At 37.9% G+C, this 22,500-nt stretch overlaps 1 protein-coding gene across 1 annotated transcript in view; it reads right to left on the reverse strand.

Moving 5' to 3' along the window:
- Positions 1-9,961: 9,961 nt before the first annotated feature.
- zgc:165507 (uncharacterized protein LOC561188 homolog) overlaps positions 9,962-22,500 on the reverse strand; it is a 20,065-nt gene continuing 7,526 nt past the window's right edge. The window contains exons 2-5 of the mRNA XM_027153986.2: positions 21,418-21,640; positions 17,689-17,832; positions 16,755-17,555; positions 9,962-13,210 (exon numbers count right to left, since the gene is read on the reverse strand). Of these exons, the coding sequence (XP_027009787.2) occupies positions 12,945-13,210; positions 16,755-17,555; positions 17,689-17,832; positions 21,418-21,631 (1,425 nt within the window). The 5' untranslated portion in view covers positions 21,632-21,640 and the 3' untranslated portion in view covers positions 9,962-12,944. The remainder of the gene's footprint in view (positions 13,211-16,754; positions 17,556-17,688; positions 17,833-21,417; positions 21,641-22,500) is intronic.

Genomic DNA, 22,500 nt, shown 5'->3' on the forward strand with positions numbered 1-22,500 from the left:
GGATTTTATAATAAAATGCTGACACAATAAACATAATTTTAAGAAGATGACAAAAAACCTGAGTGAAGAGAAATTAACATGTTCTTACTGTTGTGAAGGAGAAACCTATATGACAGGGGTTAGTGATATGAGGACAGAATGATAGTTAATTATGCAGAATTATACCAAGGTCAAGCACATTGTAAGATAGTGTGAGCTAAGAGGTCTTGTAAAGGGATGTATATGCCTTATAAAGGGATGTATATCAAGGGATATACAGCATCCCAGTCTTACTGGGATTTTATTTCAAATGATGAGCTGCCATTCATGAGCTGCCAGACATGTTAGGATATGAGTTGAAACATGATTGACTGAGGGAGGAAATGTTGAGTTGAGTGTCATCAGCATAGCAGTGATATGAATTGAGGATATATCTTCACCAAGAGAGCAGAAAGAGGTAGGATATAGAGGAGGATCATGAAATGAGGCTTGAAGGAGTCCATTGGAGATCCCCTCCACATCCCCTAAATGTGACCTAATTTTTTGGACAGAAGTGTTGTGATTTACCATTTCAAAGGCTTCTAAGAGGCCACAGAGGGTCAGAAAGAATGGTCTTTTGGCTGAAAGATCTTGTGATTCACCATCTTTAGGGCTGCTTAGAAGTCAAGAAGCATCAGAACCAATGGCTGTTTGGGTGAAGAGCCGTGTGATTCACGATCTCATGGGCTGCTAAGGCAAGTCAGTTCAGAAATAACAGTTGTTTGGTTGACAGGGTTTGTGATTCACCATCTTCCAGAACGTTCTGAGCCAGTAGTAGTTTTGCTGAAAGGTCTTGTGATTTAGCATCTCAAATAGTGTGGCTGATCTAGTAATAAAAAGCTTCTCACTAACAGTCACAATGGCCATTTCTGTGCAATATTTCACTTTGTACGATGTGTCATTTTCAGATGGATTAGGATCCTGGAGGTAAAAAGAACACACAGCAAATATCTAATAAATATACAGCATGATCAATAACTTTTAAAAGGAAAAAAGCCGGTGATACTTGCCAAGGTATCTGATGTCTGAGGTATCTAGTGTTGCCTTTTTCATCAATAACACTTGTCTTGAAGACATTCAGAATCCACCCAGATGCCATCGAGCGATTTACATATGAATGTATGAAAGGAAAGAGGTCTTGTGAGGTCTTGTAAGGAAGAATTATAAAAGGATGGGATCCAGCAGGGAGGTGAAAGGATTGCAGGATAAAATAAGCTGCAGGATCTCTTCTGTAGAAAGCAGAGATAAGCATATTAACGAGATGAAAGGGCAAGAGGGGTAGTGCAGTACAAGAAAGATTTTCTTGCACTTATCAAAGAAGGTGGCAAAGTCATTGACAGTTAAGGAAGACAGAGAAGGTTAAGAAGAGAACAAAATGTTATAGAGCTGGCATTGAAAAGGTGCTTCAGTCTTTAGCTTATAGAAGGATATTGAAGTAGCAATCCAATCAGAGGACAACTTGAATTGAAGACAGTAATACCAAAACAGTGAGTTGGGACTTTGATCACTTTCACTCAAATGCTTTTAACATTAAAATATGATGTCTGCTAGCCAAGAAGGCAGGTGACAAGACTTTATTGGACTGGAGAATTGAGAAGATCCATGGATGAAATAAATGAAAAGAAGTATTGATTACTGATTCATGCAGTAGTAAGGAAAGGTCAGGATGTAGTTGTGGAGTAGGATGCTAGAGAGAAATTAATAGGATTGTGGATGGTGCAGCCAGTGGGAGAGTCATATGAGCAGTTGTTGAGTGAACGATACTATAAAGTGATGCTCTGAAAATTGGAATATGGTAGGATCCATGTCTAGAGCTGAGGAAAGTCCAGACCATGACCGGAGTGTTTCCTTCCTTATCTGTTAGGTCTAAACTGTACAACAAAGGGAGCAGTGGCACTTGTCTGAAGGGAGGTTAGAGTTTCCAAGGAGAGGGTGTGTGGTGCTGCCAGAAGTGAGGAAACTCAAACGGATGGCAGCGCATGTGTCAAGCTTCCTAGGGTGCCAAAAAGGTGATAGATCACAATGATATGGGGATTTATGGCAGAAGTAACAGTTTTAGCTTGTAATTAAAATTATTATGTGTTAAGGTGAGAAAGTGCAAGACATGTGAAGAGACAGAAGCAAGTCTGTACCATCATCTGTTTTTCAGTGTGAGTGTGAGAGACAGAGCAGCTGGAATTATTGAATTCTCTGGAGTGACCAAATGTCTTAATCAGTGCCAGAAGGTGGAGAGAATCAACAGAGAAGCTGAAGCGGAGATCAAATCAGCATTCTGAATGACAGTCTGACCATTCGAAAGCCCACCTGCCACCATTACTATAGGGGACTGATACAACAATGAAGGGTAGATAAAGTTGTTAGGTCTGAGATTGGAGTACAGAACATATTTGGAACAAATGGAAAAGTAACTTGGGGTGATATTTAGCCAGGATGAAGTCAAATAGCTTCAATACACTAACTTAACTCTGAGTAAATAACATGCCTAGAAGTAGCCTTTTGTCACATGTACATCACAGCACAGTGAATCACTTCTCCGCATATCGCAGCTTAGGAAATTGGGGTTATAGTGCAGGGTCAGCTATGATGCAGAGGGGAGGGTTAACAATCTTTCTTACAAGGAAAGTAGTCATGGCTTGAACCACTGACATTCTGAATAGTAACCCAGAATCTTAACCTTTTTGCCACCATATCCTGTAGTGGCATACTCCATCTATGTATCAGAGTAAGCCCTGCACTCAGTTCATCTATTGCAAGAAGGATGAAAGAATCATGTAAACACAAAATGTGAGAGTCAGCTGGAACAAAATGAAGAGCATAGAGAAAGCATAGAAAAAATGGAAGGTCAGGTAACAGGTTGAGGTTTTATACGTTCTGAAAAAAAGGAAGCCCCAAACCCCTCTTTAGACACCTGAGACAACTAATCAGACATGATAATACCGACCAATTACAGTAGATGCTCCACTTAAGAGTACCAATGATTAACAAACAGAAGTTTGTCAAACAGACAATAAATAAGTCAAAGGAGAAATAATTTGTATACGTTGGTTGTAAAGAAAGGCAAAAAAAAAAAATTTTCACTTTGAAATTAAATGACTGTAATAAATTTGCATGTAAAATAAAAGGAACCCTATTTTATTTCTTTTGCATCCATGGAATATTGGGAGCATCATCAAAATGAAAAAGTTCCACACTGCCTTAACAGTTTCTCAATTTACATCATTAACATGTCAAAAATAACCTTGAAAATGGCTGACAGCTAGGTATGTGGTGGCAAGAGTCCTAATGTCTAGTCCATTAATTTTCCATCAATATTAACCTTTGCAAGGTGATTGGAGGTGGCAGCAGATCTCAAAGTCCTTATGTTGTCCTCTAGCACAAAGTGCACATTAATAGTGCAGACTGAATTAGACTGATACTAATCTGTCAGTTTGTTCTGACAAAATGACTATCAGGAGTGTGCCTGGCTCTAGTGAGAACATTTTTTCATTCATTTTTACCTTTCTTTTTCAGGAAATCTTTTGATTTCAGATGCAGAGGTTATATTTCAGCAAACCTGCTGTTCGTTGCAATGCAGTTGTAACTGGTGATTTGGATGCTGATGCATGAGGTTCAAACAAACAGAGGGTGAAACGATTTGGATTAAGAGCATGAGGAGAACTCGTACTGGAAAAGAACGCGTCAGATAGACCAGACAAATCACAAAAATTCAGACTGAAAGAAAAAGAAAGTTAATAAATCAGCTGATGTTTTACTTGCTGGTGGAAGACTCATTGATACAGGATGGTATCTGAGTCGCACATACAGATTATTTGTGTCAAATATTCATGTATAATGTGTATTACAGTTACACAATTCCTGTCTCATATCAGCAGATTATTGCTGCCAACATATATATATATATATTGGGATGTCATGTAGATTTTAACCACTGTTTTTTTATTTTTGACTTAAAAAGGTTGTTGTGAATTATTATCAATTGTTCTTGCAAGACAGGCAGTCTTGTAGATACCTTACTACACAGATTTTTTACATTAGATTTAATACATAAATTTGTATTCTTAAGCTTGTGTACAGTATTTTTTGTTCGTTTTTTGATTGACAGTTCAGTTACCCAGGAAAGTTTTGTTTGTTTTATCCATACAACCTGCAGCACTGGCAGTAGATCTACCAATAACCTAAACAAACTCAAATGCAATAAATCATTGTAATAAGACTGCCGAAAGGTCTTTAAACAAAGTGTCAAATATTTACAGACTGCAGATTTATACCTATACGGAAATGACGGGTTGCTTTTCTGCTACACTAAACCAAAGTTTACTTTATGTATGTACAAGTGGACTGTTTGATATTAATTGCTATTTTGGCTTTTAGAAATGTGTTTCCTGTTCAGGTCAGAACAAGAGAAAGAAAACAAAAAGGAAGAATGTCATTAAAGAGCTTGCTTTAGCTGCTGTGTGCTTGTGTATCCGTGTGAGTCCTGCCGGCATCCTGAGGCGACAGACTGAACTAGACACCATACCAAGCTCAGTGGTCATAGATCAGAATTCTCTCTCTCTCTCTCTCTCTCTCTCTCTCTCTCTCTCTCTCTCTCTCTCTCTCTCTCTCTCTCACACACACACACACACACACACACACACACACACACACACACACACACACACACACACACACACACACACACACACACACACACACACTCCCATACACATTTGCTCTCTAGTCTAATTGTCACTATGCACTAGTCACATATGAGCCGAACACTAAATAAATGTGTGAGTTTGTATTCATATATGCTTTATGTGTGCATGGTGAATAATGATAGTGCTGTCATGAAAATTACATTAAAACACATGATCATCTTTTATTTTACTGGTCTTTATTTTTATTGGTCTGACTAGGTATTTACTTTATATTGTAATATGATGAAAACAGGTTGTTTTTGTTCGTGGGATGTTTGCTTTATTGTCCTGGACTTGAGTTAGTCTTTAACGTTGCTTTTTTTTTTTTTACATAAGATAGTGTTCTAGTGAAGTTAAAATAAGGTCAAAATAATGCTCATGTAGTCTTTTTTTTTTGGAATGGAAATATTTAATTCATTTCTTCATTTAGAAAGTACAGTATTATCTAATCATTGGTGTAATGCGTGAGACAAGCCAACTAGCTGAAGTAAAGGCTTAACCTTTAAAAGGATTTGATGGTTCTTGACACTATCCTACTTTCATTTAGACTTGATTTTGACTTGATTTCTTGCTTTTGACCTGGATAAGAGTCAATCTCATCTACTCCAAATCCTGAATTAGTGTTAAAACCCATACTGTATGTGATCGATGTACACTTTCATGAATCTGTGGTGTTCACGATTAGTTAATACTATATCGTTTAATAAATAGCATAGTGATCATTAACATACCTCAGTTTGTACATTATTTTGAAAGTAATAAAAATAAAAATAGAAAAAGGTTATTCAAGTGAAAAAATTCAAGTGATATACATCAATGTATCTCAGGATCTGTGAAGTTTTTCTGTCAACATGTATGTTTCAAGAAAAACACATTAATAACAGGGTACCCATGATAACAGACTAAGCAACTTTTAAACTTTGTTCTGTGATAAGAGGGTTTGGCAACCTGCTGCTGTCTGACTCTAATCTGACTCAGCCCTGTGGTGAGGGTGAACCTATTCTCTGCTTCTCATCTCTACAAATACTGCCAGGTTGCCAAGTGAATGGAGAGTTAATCAGCTTTTGCTTCAGAGCTTCCGTTACCTTGAGATGACATGAACATGGTGCTGTTTTTATTTTTTTTAGAAGTAAGACTAATATTAACATCAATGTACTGAACATTTCACAAACCAACCGGGTATAATTCAAAACATCTATCTATCTATCTATCTATCTATCTATCTATCTATCTATCTATCTATCTATCTATCTATCTATCTATCTATCTATCTATCTATCTATCTATCTATCTATCTATCTATCTATCTTTTGCTGGTTTGTTTTATACTGCCATTTTTTCTTTACTCTGATATGTAACCTAATGACATCTAAGCTTTGCTTAATTACTGATAATCACATAACTGTGTCTCAGAATGCAAGAGAAAGAACCAGAGACAAAGACATGATTAGATGGATTTTAATATTAAAGATTTTAACAAATGAAATGAAACTGAATTTATAATGCTTTCAGGAATCACACTGTTGGAAAGAACAATACTGCACATTTTGTACCTGTGGCTGTCAGTAGTTTATTGCACCATTGTTCACAATAAGAGTGAGGAGGTCTGGGGTTCAGTCGGTGTTCCAGTTCATCCCAAAGGTGTTCAGTGGGGTTGAGTCAGAGTCAGGGCTCTGTGCAGGACACTCGAGTTCTTCCACTCCAACATTAACACACAATGTCTTCATGGAGCTCAGGGGCTTTGTGTACAGGGACATCGTCATGCTGGAGCAGTGTCTGTGTCTCTTAGTTCAATTGAAGGGAATTTATAATTCTACAGAATACAGCGTATACAGTGTGCTTTCAACTTCCTGGCAAGGAAGACCCATATGGGTGTGATGGTCAGATGTCTATAAACCTCTTGCCCATACATTTTATATATATATATATAAATATATTTTTTCCTGTATATATACATTATTTTATCATGAATGATTATTAAAAGTTGATCTTATCCTATCCTGTCTTATCTTATTTTTTCAACACACTAATGAGTGACTAATAGTGTGTTATATTTATATACTCTTGAAAAAAAAAGAGAGTTATAGGATTGATAGAGTGGTGAGTTCTTAGCTTTCTAACTGGGCTCTAATTATAGAGTTCCCCCACAAGACAATTAAATAACCATCAAGAATTCAAGATCATATTCATAGAGGTGGGGATTTTTTCCCCACTCGTATGATTATGGAGACCTGAGAAATTCAGACACATTTTGAGCACTTCATTAGGGCCCTTAAGTCCTACATTAAAGGATAAATGTAGATGTCTGATCCAACTGCACTTAAGCAAGTAATAGAAAGGCCAGGCAAGAGGAGTTGTATCATTTTTATTGCTTTTATTTTTGTTACTGTGCAATAAACCTGTTCCTGCAAGTCAGCGAAAAAGTCAGTCTTATCAAGTTCTATAGATAGCTAGTTTATTAGCATTTTAAGGCACATAAATAGCAGAAAATGCAGTTGTAATCCTGTTAGCCACACTTTCAAACAACACGTGTCAGCGCCCTTGCGTTGATTTATATCTCTACAATGCAGTAGTGATGCTCTCCTTTTACGATAACAATAAAGTGGCATACTGAGACAAAAATAACAGAATGTGTAATCAGCTATTATTAGCCGAGAAGGCGAAATATTATCTGTATCTGTCAAATAATAATACATTTTGGCATTAGATGCACATGCACATCACAGAACTGATTAAATGTCTTAAATATATATAGAGAGAGACAGAGAGAGACAGAGAGAGAGAGAGAGAGAGAGAGAGAGAGAGAGAGAGAGAGAGAGAGAGAGAGAGAGAGAGAGAGGGAGAGAGAGATAGAGAGAGAGAGATAGAGAGAGATGGCATGAGAGAGAGAGATGGCATGAGAGAGAGAGATGGCATGAGAGAGAGACAGAGAGAGATGGCATTTGTGTACAGGGACATTGTCATGCTGGAGCACTGTCTAAGTCTCTTAGTTCAAGTGAAGGGAATTTATAATTCTACAGAATACAGTTGTGTGCTTTCAACTTCATGGCAAGGAATACCCATATGGGTGTGATGGTCAGAGACAGAGAGAGAGAGAGAGAATGAGAAAGAGAGGGGGGGAAGAGAGAGAGAGAGAGAGAGAGAGAGAGAGAGAGAGAGAGAGAGAGAGAGAGAGAGAGAGAGAGAGAGAGAGAGAGAGAGAGAGATCACAAAGAGAAGAGCTCCCCCTATCTAACAGTTCAATATATCAGGAAAGTCTCAGTCTCCATTAGAATGCAGAATCTCTCTCTCTCTCTCTCTCTCTCTCTCTCTCTCTCTCTCTCTCTCTCTCTCTCTCTCTCTCTCTCTCTCACACACACACACACACACACACACACACACACACACACACACACAAAACATACATTTATTAAGCAGATGCTTTTATCCAACATATTTTGAAGTGTGATAAGATTTGTTCTCTAGCGTTTATTTCTTACCTCATACACAAAAATCAGCTGTGTGTAAAGCCAGATGTCTGAGGTTATTGTTGTCCTGTAGGCTTGTATGACTCGAGTAACAGCATTTCACTATTATATGGCTAGAAGGTTAACTAGGCAGTGTGTTAGAGTGAGCACTCACTACAGACAAATAAAACAGGTTAATCTGGGGCTTGTCAGGGCACCAGGGCAGCTTGTTGCTCATGGGCCTGTCGTCCTAGTGCAACAGAGTCTCATCAAACACACACCTCTCAATCTCTTCCCATTCCTGCAGTGTCTCGTACATCTGTAAAAACACACCACTGTAATCGGTTACTTACGAATTCACCAGCTAGGACTTAACCTCAAACCCTATTGAATTTAACTCTTGTTCTTCTTCTTATAGAACTCTGAGCACTGCTAAATGATTAGCCCTCAGCTTGCTCTGTTATTTGTACTTGGACCTGACCCTCAACACCCCATTAAATCATAGCCTGAAACATTGCCAGAGGGTCTGCAGCCATTGATGATGGTTTCCCACATGGATTGTTAAATACCAGATCAGACAAAACGTTAGATTAGACAAACATAAGAAATTTGATAACCTAGATAAACGTCTGGCCGTTAAAGCACAGTGTTGCCCATAAATAATGTTCTATAACTTCTGTGACTTAACATCTCAGCTCCTATACCGTACTGGTCTCTGTGGAGTCTTGGAAAATCCTCACCTATTAAAAAACAATTGGAAAAAGTAGCAGTGTCACTTTAGTATCAAATCCTTTCTTTGGTTTCCTTTTTAGTTCTTTTTAGAAAAGCACCACTTTTTCTAATTTTCATTTTTAGCTTGCAGAATATTTACCACAAGGTGGAGCTGTTACCCAGATTATTATTAATATTATTATTATTATTATTATTATTAGTAGTAGTAGTAGTAGTAGTAGTAGTAGTAGTAGTAGTATTTATTTTATTATTATTATTATTCTAAATTATTATTTAAAAAATTATTGTTGTTAGTTAGTTAGTTAGTTAGTTAGTTAGTTAGTTAGTTATATTACAATAGGGGAACAATTATAGGTGCGATGCTCCTATTAATGTTCTGCTGGAACACCTTGATTTCTGACATTCAAGTCAGACATTCAAGATTCCAACATTCCTTAATGGCAGTGTTCTTTTTCAGCAGAAGCAGTGGACACACACACACACACACACACACACACACACACACACACACACACACACACACACACACACACAGGATTGACAGGATATATCATGTTGGAATAACCTTTGACCTGGGCTTCGCCTGCTGTACGGTATAATCAGGGATTTTTACACTTGGAATTAGGATTTTGTTTTTTTAATAATGTAATAGTAGTCACAATGATATGTATGAGTGATGATCTTTAATATCTTAAATGATCACCAATAAGCTGGGAAATCTATAGATATGTATCTGATTCAAATAGAAAAGGGACTGTATTATTATATAAGATTATATACAGCACAGTGCAAAACCGATTTACGGCATAAAAGTGACTTTATTTGCTTAATTATTTCATGCATATAATGAATGATAAAAACCTGTGTAACTGTAAATCTTATCTTATTAAGTAATTAAGTTACTTGTTACTAAATCACAAGATTATAACTATGTTCTAATATAGTTAACAAATATGATTTAACAATTCCTCTATCTAAAATATGTGTTTATAAGATTGCATATAAATATGACACCGTGAAACTGCCTTTAAAAATAAAACACGTTTAATCAGATTAATGTTTGGTTAAAGAATAAAGCAGACATGATTGTATTAGTAGTTTTATTTGTATGCTGTCTCTAATAGGCAAGTACATTGTGAAAATATTGAATCCTCTTCAAAAACAAGTAAAAACGCAGTCTCAATTCCGAAGTCTGCTGGAAATTACAAATTGTTGGCTAGTTTTCTGTAAAAAATAATCTGGATTCAATTGAACAGTGATTGTAATATAATTTAGCTCTAGCTTTAGTAGCACTACGCAGGAAAATATAAATACATTCAAAAACATTTTTTCACTTCAAAAATTATGCCAAAATCAAAAGAATAAAAAGTCTGCATAGCCTTGACACTGCTTGTATTTGCACAGCAGTGATTAGACATCGGAACAGATGACACGACTATACAGAAATAATCACAGTAGATTGTAAAAGATTGTTAACACATACTACATATGTGAGTCTGGCTTTCTATAGACACTGTATTTAATTGTATATACACTTTACAAATAAAAATACAAACAAACAATTTGTTAAATAAATAAAAAAAAATCACAAATAAAACTAATTTCTAAGCTGCAACCTGTTATTCATTTGATTTGATTCGATAAGGCCAGTGCTGTTTGATTAGAGCGAAATCAAGCTGATGATCGGATGAAATAATAATAAAATCAGTCTCGTATCATGAAACAGACCATTTGTATTAATAAGCATTAAGCTACCCAAAATAAATATTTATGCGTACAAAAAATATAGAATATTACTAAATGATAATAGGAAAGAATACCTGTGATCTAGTCTCTGCTTAGTTTTCAAAATCAACGAATAAATAATTTGTGTAATTAAATGAGAACGGTTTGCATTATAAAGTCTCACGTGTTAAACTGTAGCCGCAAGAAAACTAGAAAGCATAGCAATGATTATTGCATTTATCAGCAAGTTCATATTATCATATTATTGCAAGTTACAGTACCTCAAAGGAATACTTCGATGTTACCGACAGAGAATCGATAGAGAATCTATGCTTAGGATAAAGGTTTGTAGCAAGAAATCATGGAGTCTATGATGTTATGATGATATGGGATGTTATTGGTAAGCAGGTCAAAAGAAAGCAGGGCTTTAATTTGTAGTGTGGTTTATTAACACAAATCTGAATCACCCTGACTCGCAAGACATACACTAAGGTGGGACTAGATGGAAAAATTTAATGTAGATCCCAGAATTATTGCTTTATTCTGGTTAAAAATTGTATAGAATGGAGTTCAATGCAAATATGAAACGACTCGGTAAGATTCTGACAAACAGAATTGAAAGGATGAGACTTACTTTAAATGACTTTACAGTACTTTGACTATTTTTCACGCTGCATGTTTGTTCATTAGCATAGAACATTTTCAATTTTTTTATATTAAATAATAACATATATTTAGCAAAAAAAAAAGAGAGGGAAAATATAACTTATATAACATTTAGTTCAGTGTGCTATACTGTCATACAAGCCCATTTTCACTACCCTAGATATGACAATAACTCAACAGTGACCAATCTGACATTAACCCAAAGTAACCCTTTGTTCTATTATATAAATGTGCATGTGGATGTTTACCGCCTCCTAACTTAGCAACCACACACAAAAGATAACGCGTCTAAGGGACTGAATAATGTGCCCGTGTTAACTTAGACGTATGACAGGAAAAATATAAAGAAAAAAACACAAAACACCAAAAATTGACCAGCACACTCCCATAAATTGTTTAAATCAATTTTGTGTTAAATTTCTCTTTCTTTCATTTGAACATTTACAATTATTCCCCCTTTTTTTGATTGTTCCTTTTTGGTAACATGTAACATTCTTTATACTGACCCTCTTTAGTACAGCCAACATTGAACATACACATTTTCTGTAAGCGATAACTTTAACAAAGTACTGATGTGATACTGACGCACAGAAAACACCATACATTGGTGCGGGATTGAAAAGACAAAGTACTAAAAAAAATATTACAGCTTTTAAACCGATCCCTTGAATTGATTCTGAATATCATTCAAGTACAGTAAATCTCACATCTTGCATTGCTCTTATTAACTCAATAATAATAACTTTAAAAGTTAGACAATATGTTCATTAATGTCAGAGATCCTAAAATACAAAGAAACACGATACATTTGTTGATAATCAAGTTGATTAGTAATGCAACATCGATAAATAGTGATTTGTATACACATGATACAGGAAGCTCTCTATATGGCTTTAGGATCTTAGATGCATTACTTACATTTAAGGCAATACCTAATATGTAAATACTTTTGCATGTGTACTTAAAAAATAGCACACCGGAAAAAAATAATACCAGACAAATTTCCCTGTATATACGCCGGCACAAAACTAAAGGTTATATAACATGGATAGGTTCTATATTACCAACATTTTGGTCAGGAGTGTTATAAGGCCCTTGTTAATAACACATGCATAACGATTTACATTCAGTCATGTTATATTGATTACACGGACTATAGATTTTAGTGCAGCAGATATGGGCATGCAGCTCACAGGTGTGTAATGCTTGTCAGGTATTTTGAGCAGATAACAAAACACTCGAAAGTGCTCAGAAGTCTCAGTCTGGAAGAGTTATTTGGGTTTTCTGAAACGTCTGCATTAGTGGAAAGATTCTGATCAGTTCCTGAGCTGTAACATTAATAAAATGGCTTCAAACTGAGTGTTAATATAATGGTTATGTGTATCTGTGGTATCTTCATGCAGCCTAACTCTCTCTTTGTCTTCAACTCACATTTATGGCTCCATTTATTTTTCCTGACTTCCGTCTCAATTCAGTTTATTTGTATAGCGCTTTTACCAATGGACATTGTCTCAAAGCGGCTTTACAGAAGCTTTACTAAATGCTTTAACACTACTCTACCGGATCTGTCACAGCATTCAGTCGTTCCTTGCTTTGGCAGTTTTGTGTTGCATGACAATCTCTGCGTCTGCTGTGGACATACGCCTGGGGTGTAGCCTAGATCTTATTTGGAAGAAGTTTAAATGTTTGTTTCTCTCTGCACAGCATCTTCCACGACATGTTTCCCACAGAGTTCTTCAGATACCTGTCCATCTTCTTTGCAATCTGGTCCCTTGTCAGTTTCTTCGAGATTTGCTCGCTTATAGAGCTCGTGTATGCTTTCTTTCTCCAGCAGACGGTAATTGATGAAGTTGCCGACGAAGAGCCAGATGCTGGCCAAGATGACTACAGAGCCACAGCATATGTACATGTACTTGTAATTCTTTGTGATATCCACTAGTTTCCCTGTAAGGCATCAATGTTTGGATAATCAACAGTATTGCATATATATGATACATATGCGCATATGCATATATATATATATGTATATATAAAACACTGTACTCATAGATATTAATAATAATAATGCCTTCAACAACTTGCCTTCTAAAATCTATTAAGTTTACTGACAATTTTATGTCAGATTGGAAAAGCAGAGGAAATCTTTGCTCGTCTTCTGTGTCAGTGGAGATCTATGAATGATATATTTGATAATCGCTTTTTAGCAAAAGTCAAGTTTACTGTTTGTTAGATCTTATTTTTTAAGATCCTCCTGCGGTGGACTTTCCTATACTTAAGTCAGGACGTTTTGAAATATGAAAATGTAATTTAGATTTTAGTCAGACAAAATATCAATAGTGGTGGCATTTCTCAACACTTTAAAACACTCACTCACTCACTCATTTTCTACCGCTTATCCGAACTTCTCGGGTCACGGGGAGCCTGTGCCTATCTCAGGCGTCATAGGGCATCAAGGCAGGATACACCCTGGACGGAGTGCCAACCCATCGCAGGGCACACAACATTCACTCACACACTCACACACAATTTTCCAGAGATGCCAATCAACCTACCATGCATGTCTTTGGACCGGGGGAGGAAACCGGAGTACCCGGAGGAAACCCCCGATGCACGGGGAGAACATGCAAACTCCACACACACAAGGCGGAGGTGGGAATCAAACCCCGACCCTGGAGGTGTGAGGCAAACGTGCTAACCACTAAGCCACCGTGCTCCCCCTCACTTTAAAACAGATTAATATATTATAATGGTTATACATTTACAATATGATTGATGTTGTGTCACTCTCTTGAGGACAGGTGTTTATAATCTTACCAAGGCTATAAGAGCAAACACTAGTATAACATACTCTCTGTGGACACCTGATCGTCACACCTGTATGTGTCTGTCCACAAATTGCTGCCACAAAGTTGAAAGCTAATATCTGTATAAAATGCCATTGTATGCTGTAGTATTAAAGTCTCCCTTCACTGGAACTAAACCCAAACACCTTTGGGATGAACTGGAACATCGACTACACCCCAGACCTCCTCGCCAGGCACCAGTGTCTGATCTCACTAATGCTATTGTACCTGAATGATCACAAAGCCCCATAGACATGCTCCAACATCTAGTAGAATTCTGTCACAGAAGACACTTTATCTTAATGCCCATGGTTTTGGAATGTGATGTGCAACAATCATATTTGGAAGAGACAGTCAAATGTCCACATACTTTTGGCCATATATTGTATAACCTGGGGTCTCATTTATAAAACGGTGCGTAGGATCCCTACTAAAAGTTTACGTACGCCCAAAAGCCAAAAATGGCGTACGCCAAAAAAATTCCGATTTATAAAACCGTGCGTACGCACACCTGTAAGCAATGTTCCCTTTATAAATCACAGATCACCCGCAGATGTGCGTACGTGAACCAGCCTCAAATCCCACCCTGTACACGCCCATTTTTAACCATAAATAGTCAATGCAAATCACTGCGCGGGCACGAGAGTGGACCTTGTTATAATGAGTTTCCTCTGCGCGCTGCGTGTTTAAAAATGGCGTGAGGAGCCAGCGTCTCAGGGTCCCACTGTCACCTGCAGGTTATAATTATATTTTATTTATATATAATTATATATAAAAGCAACATTGTTATAATTATATTAAAAACAAAATTATTACATTTTCTACTTGTTAATATTGTTAAACTCACCAAGAAGCCAGCCATCACGTACTGCGCCTGCATTTAGTCTGTTCCCTACACTGTTATGTGTCAAGATAAAGGAATCATGTGTTGAACCAGGCCAGCGTGCCACAATGTTTGTGAGGGTCACATGTTGGAGTCACATATGATTTGCACATTAATAGAATGCACATGCTTTCTGTTAACATAAGCAAATTCATTTTCAGATGGTGCCCTTATAGCAACATGAGCGCAGTCAATTGCGCCGATTACATTTGGGAAACCAGACATTGCTGCAAAATTTCATTTTAATTTCGGCCTGTTCTCGCACAGTGTAGGGGAACCTGATGTAGCGACTACCCATATTAAGTATACCATTCCAAACGACAGATAATATGGCTGTGATATACCAGACCTTTTGGTTGAGATGATACATTCCAATAGAATTATTTCATATACGAAAAGGTTTTAGACACAAAGTTGAGGATCATTTATATTTTTTTTACATAAATAATTTACCTGTCTGCCAATTCCCGCTGGAAACAGCCGGTTGCCAAGAACCCCAGAGTGGTGAGGACTTGTATTTGGACTGGGATGGCATGGTTCCGGCGTGTTGCCCTCTCTAATACTGGACGCAATTCAACACATATATCTAAGAGCACAGCTCTAGGGAATCTAAATCTGCTAATTAGCCAGTCATCATAATGGGCCAGGAAATCATCATGGTCCCTGAAAACTCGTTCTCTCCTTATTCTCCCATTGGCGTAATCCTCCAACAGTGCCAGCAGTGCCATCATGAAGCATTACATACCCTGGTCTTTATAGGATTTATATGTTTCTAGCAATTAGACTGATCGTTAACACCTTGACAAAATCACAGAATTAATTTGTGGGCGAAAATTTAAGACGAAAATGTTATAGTGAACACATGCTTCTTCATGACGGTTTTGTAATGAACACCGTAATAGTTATGACCGGTGATGAGCAGCGATTGTGCTTCATGACTGTATTTGCAGACTTTGACATTTTATGATATATGTGCATTAAGGAAAATATTTAGTTTTTACACTGTGTTCTGCATTTCTCTAATAAAAGGGTATTTCATGCTACTCTGTATGACATGTAGTCGCGCCATCTCCTCCTGCGCTCCCGTTGTGGACAATGTGACTGTAAGACAGCGCTGATTATTCATTCATTCATTCATTCATCTTCTACCGCTTATCCGAACTATTCGGGTCACGGGGAGCCTGTGCCTATCCTCAGGCATCATTGGGCATCAAGGCAGGATGCACCCTGGACGGAGTAGCGCTGATTATTATTATTATTTTATTTTTAATACATTTTGAATTACGTTTGGATTTTACTAGAACTAATCGGCAAAAATAACACTGTTGGATTTAATCATCATGATAATGTGGATATAACATATGAAATGGAGCGAAAATTTAATGTCATTAATTCTTATAATCGTTCTTCTCACATGAATTTTCTACAATCTAACTTTCTAAAGTTCACGACCTCACCATCTGTGTCGCCAATTCCCTTTGTCTCCAGAATGTCCGTACGCACGTCTCAAAGTTTGCTTAAAGGTGCGCACGTTTTCCCGTCAAGTTTGTTTTTTATAGATCACAACCTTTGTGCGAAAACTGGCGTACGCAAGTTTCCAGCCCCTTTTTGTGCGTACACACGCTTAATAAATGAGACCCCTGGTGTGTGCGGTGTGTAGGTCAGGCTTTACCATTTGCACTTACATAGGATTCATTGCTGGCCTTGGTGATAACTAAATACAAACATTCTCAAGCAATCAAAATAGCCTGTCATGTCTTACCTGCCAGAGGTGGTCCAATAAGCACAGGGCAGCACTCAATGATAGTAGTAAGGCCAACAGCGCTTGAGAACCTTTGAGGTCCTACCAGGTCCATTAGTGTCTCAAAGAGCACAGCACTCACCATGCCGAATGCAAACCCAAAGAACACCGCATATACAACCATGCCGGTGTAAGTCTGAGCAAGTGGACACAGTATATGGCACACGCCATTATAGAGGACAGCAAAGCTAAAGAAGTACTGGATCTTTGGTCGCACCCAACGTGTGTTGGCCAACAGTCCCATTGAGGGACGAGCAAACATGTCCACAAAAGCCAAGATGGATAGCAGGAAGGCTGCTGAGTACTCATCTACACCATTGTCTCTGGCATATGGAGAAAGGAAGACGATAGGGGCAAAGAAGCCCAAAAACATAATAACATTTCCTGACAGGTAGATCAGGAAGCCCCTGTGCTTGAACAGTGACAAGTCAAGGTATTTGTTGACAGTCTGCCATGCTGTAGGTTTCACCGTCTTAGCAGCTGGAACCTCTTCTTCATTTCTGGTGTCATTCTTTGTCAAAGGCTGGGGCAGTGGCCTCATGAGGGATCCGGCGACGCAGCAGTTGAGCAAAAGCCCCCCAAGAATAAAGAAGCTGCCTCGCCATCCAAAAGCATTGATGAGGTACTGGTTTAAGGGAGCTAGGGTGCTTAAAAAGACAGGGCTACCTGCCATGGCCAGGCCATTAGCGATGGGCCGCTTTTTGAAAAAGTACTTCCCGATCATGGTCAAAGCTGGCTGGAGGTTGAAGGCAAGACCAAAACCTTTGGGAAGGTGAGAGTAGTTAGTGCAGAAATGAAATCCACACACATTTCAATTCAGCATTATTTTTTTTTTCAACTTTATATAATTGTCCTTTTCGTAATAGTCATGGCTATGTCATTTGTATCCACTCACCCCCAATCATTCCAATGCAGATGTACAGCTGCATGACACTGTTGCAGAATGATGCAGCAATCATGCTGATGGAACACAGGAATCCACCTGCTATCATAACTGGCCGGCTGCCATACGTGTTTACAAGGATACTGCTTATAGGGCCTGAAACAGTGGACAGAACAGTGGAGGAGGGAATTAGATTTAGTGTCCGTGTTATTGTCAAATCACTAACGGTGCATCTAAGAATATGCAGTGTTAGTGACATTAACTCATTAGTCCCTAATAAACTATGGTGATGAGCCAGAAACAGGTGTAACTTAGTGATCGTTCTCAATAATAACAGTTAGCAGAGAAGTTCACAATATAAACTCTGCATAATTGAATAAATCTCTGCACTATAAAGTAACAAAGGTAAATGTTATTGTATATTGTGGAGGGATGAAGAGGCAGGGATGAATTATTATTATGAAGTAGTTGTATTACTCAGTACGGTTGGGCAATCAGGCTCAATATAGAGCAATAGCTGCAATACTGAACAAAACTAAGGCAAAACTAAGGCATAACTTTCTAATTGAAATACCATAAAGCTGAACTGTCCTACTGTAGGTATGCGAGTATCTTCTGTATAGTTACCCACACAATTTCTGTCAAATACATTTCAAAGTGAACAAGGTAAGATAATAATGAAAAAGTGCTACTGCCCCGAGGGGTGTCTTGAGACTTGTTAATACTTTTTCAGGAAAATGTGCTATTAAAAAATCAGGTTAGATGGTCTGCTGCTTTACTTAATTTGCCCCACATATATTTCAACCACTAGGACCTCCTTATTAGCATATCCAGTAGCTGGAGATTTTCACTGGGACTCGGTAAAGGGCAGGTTGTCTCAAGTGATCTCTGCTTTCAAAGGCTTATAATGTCACAGTTCTTTATTCTCCGGAGTCTGATGAATACGGTAATGGATGTAGTGCTCGTTGCCAGCTCCTAAAGATAACTGGCTGGTGAGAAACTCTGCATAATTGAATAAATCTCTGCACTACAAAAGTAAGGAAGGTAAATGTTATTGTAAATTGTGGAGGGATGAAGAGGCAGGGATGAATTATTATTATGAAGTAGTTGTATATTAATCAGTACGGCTGGGCAATCAGGCTCAATATAGAGCAATACTGAACAGAACTAAAATATGGACGAGAGTGCAGATGAACGCACCTTCGGGAAATCAAGGTCCGGACATAAGCGTGAATCGATGAAACATCAGGGCTTATAATAGGAAAACTAATCAAGAGAGCAGCTGAACACAAGATATAGAGATAATGACAAGAATGACAAGATTCAAATCAAAACAGCATGCATATGGGTTAAGTAACAAAATGTGGAAAAACAGAAGCAGGGCTGTGAGCTAACAGCGTCTGCATCTTGAACCTTTCTCTATACCTTCCTGAGATCTACAAGCCAAAGCTTCCATCCTACTTCGATACTACATATCCTTCTACATGTATGTCTACTATACGTCTACTATAAGCTCCCTTGTCTTTGTTAGCTAGCATCCTCACCCACAGTTTATGGAGCATTTAAAGTTCAAATATTGCTGATATTTGGGTGCTTTTCACACTTGGCATGTTTGTAGTGAACTGAATCCGGGTGTTTACTGTATGTTCCTGGGTACTGCCACAGTGTTGGTCTGATCTCAAACTCACTTGATTCCCCAGTGCATTTGTGTTCACATTACCTCATCACAAATTTGAATGGAGAACACAACCATCGACACACCATATTTTTGCTACTTTATTATTTCTATGCTATTATGTGTAGTAAAGCATCTTAACTCTTCTGTGTCCCAAAACGTTCCCCCTGCTTCTCATGCTGCATGTATGTTGTGGAAACTACTGATGTCATCTTTGGCTAAAACACATGTGCCTGTTACTTTACTTCCTGAACATTTGCTGGACCCGAGTTCGTTCACATTTATAGCACAGTTCCAGTGCCTCACAGACGGCTTTCGATGTTTTCATGCAAAACGTGCTAAACGTTCAGTGTGAAAGCCTCCTTAGTACATTCACAGAATTGTCTCTATACATTAACTTTTGTATATTCATATAATCTAGTATTTGCTATAAAAATTAATTATGAATCCCAGTACTGAACAGAAGTTGATGTTTTGGTTTCTGTCATGTTTATTTTCTACTATTACCATCCTAAAGATCTTGCAACTACTGGCTTTGCTATTTGCCTTGTTTTCACCTACATATCCATCCAGTTCTGTAGGGTGAATGATGAGCATTATATTTGTATAAATCTTATCAAGGATAGTGGATAAACATGTAAAAGTAATATCCATTCATTCATTCATTCATTCATTCATTTTCTACCGCTTTATCCGAACTTCTCAGAGGGTCACAGGGAGCCTGTGCCTATCTCAGGCGTCATCGGGCATCGAGGCAGGATACACCCTGGATGGAGTGCCAACCCATCGCAGGGCACACACACACTCATTCACTCACGCACTCACACACTACGGACAATTTTCTAGAGATGCCAATCAACCTACCATGCATGTCTTTGGACCGGGGGAGGAAACCGGAGTACCCGGAGGAAACCCCCGAGGCACGGGGAGAACCTGCAAACTCCACACACACAAGGCGGAGGCAGGAATCGAACCCCGACCCTGGAGGTGTGAGGCGAACGTGCTAACCAGTAAAAGTAATATGAAAGAATAAAATTAAAGATAAAAAAAATTACATGGTTACTAGAGTCCAGATATTTGTTTCAGTTGAGTACTTTTTTGCCCGTTTTTCTGAAGAAGTCGGTGAAGAGCGTCACACCTGAACGAGTTCATTATGGCACTCAGGAGACAGGTAACAAGTCAATGCATGTGAGACAACAGCCCACTCACTCTGTGTTCTTTGAAATGCATGATCACAACCATGACTAGCGTATCTGCATTTACGCGCCTCATTGCACGCTGATGCACCGGCATATTTAAAACATTAGGCAAAGCCAGTTGCCTGGTGATATTCTACATGCACAACAATGTCAGCTCCTCTCTCTCTGGCATAAACCTGTCTATTATTAATATGCAAATAATAAAACTGAGACTTCTTTCGTTCTTAATATAACTTTGGTTATAGGTGAAAGGTTTAACAAAAAGAAGCTAGAAATTAGAACCATGTATTTTAAGAGAATTCTAACCTAAGGATAATTTGATTTCTATTAGATTCTGTGATTTTTAGACTTAAAGAAAAAAAGTTGAATACATATAGAGTATGTAATATAGATAGACAGCAATAAATAATAGTAACTTGTAGTAAGGTATTGGTATCGGTATGGCATGTGCTTATGGTGTATTGGCCTTACAAGTCAAGAATTTCACCAATCTTTAGCAACTTAGGTAAATATTTCATGCTTTCTTGATGGTAGAATGCTTTATGTCGGTGAAACTTGAACAAGACAATCACGATACACACGTGTCGTGGAAATAAATGATGTTGGTATTGGCTAAAACAAATGCGCATGTTACTTTACTTCCTGAGAAAGCCCCGAGGACGAGTTGCTTTCAGCTCATGGTCACTGTAAAAATATTTAAATCTGAATTCATTCACATTCTAAATCCCTGGATTGCTGGAAAGCTAATAAACAAACTGGCTTAAGCCTATTACAAAAATACAGACTTTAGGATAAAAATAGAAACCTGCATGGACAAGCTTGTTCTCAGAATTCCTTTCCCCAACATTCTCTCTTTTTTTTTTTTACCTCCAGCATACATGACAGCCAGCATGATGGAGGAGATCCAGGCAACTTGGCTATATGACGCGTCAAAGATTTTCTGAATGTCCTTGAAGAAAACTGTAGTGGCTTTGGGGAAAGCGTAGGAGAAGCCGATGGAGATGAAGGCTCCACAAACCACAGCCCAGCCCCAGCCTCCATCCGGTGGGGGAACAGGTTGAGCTCCAGCAGAGGGCGGCATTGTCTTTTCCTGTACGATAGAGAAGAACAAAGAGATGCGTTATATATGTGGTTCTCTTCATGTCCAAACACAGCAGTCTTTGCAGTTTTTGCTTTGAACTGTAATGTACTATACATGCCAAGGACGCTGGTGTAGAAATATTCTTAGTATATTATCTTTATGAACTGTCTTGTGCATGGACGAAGCTTATCGTGTCCAGTTATATATGGTTCTTAAAAATGGATATTATTAAATATAGCAGCAGTTAAAGCTGGCCAAATGCTAGTGTGTGTGTGTGTGTTTGTGTGTGTGTGCATAGATTTATGAGTTGCCTTGTATTAATTGTTTATACTATGTGAATATGGAGGGAAGAAGTAGATATTACATAACATCAAGTATTACATAACATCTAAAAAGCAACAGACAGAGAGATTTGATGTTTAAGGTTTTTCTGATGTAATATTACTCACTGTGTACATTTCACAGGGAACTGGAGTGCTAACCTGTACTATACCACTCACAGCTGGATGATCGTTTTACATTTTATTTGCATGTCGAAGCTTTTGGAAATTTGCTTGCATGTCAAACACCTTCTCGTGTGTCATAGCATGCAGAATACAGTATGCTGTTCCACCGAAGACCCCCCCCCCACACACACACACACACACACTATTTAGACCTATACACTCTTGAATAAGGCTTGTGTGAGTTTGTATTTTACTTTCTTTTAATGATCTAAATCCAAAGATTTTACAGTATACAGTACTGTGCAAAAGTTTTAGGCAGGTGGGAAAAAATGCCATAAACAAAGAATGCTTTCAGAAATATAAATAACGAGTGTTTATTTCGGTCAATTTACAAAATGCAAAGTGAGCAAACAAAAATAGCCA

The sequence above is a fragment of the Tachysurus fulvidraco genome, chromosome 19 (assembly GCF_022655615.1).
Source record: "Tachysurus fulvidraco isolate hzauxx_2018 chromosome 19, HZAU_PFXX_2.0, whole genome shotgun sequence".
In the NCBI taxonomy this organism is placed as follows: Eukaryota; Metazoa; Chordata; class Actinopteri; order Siluriformes; family Bagridae; genus Tachysurus; species Tachysurus fulvidraco.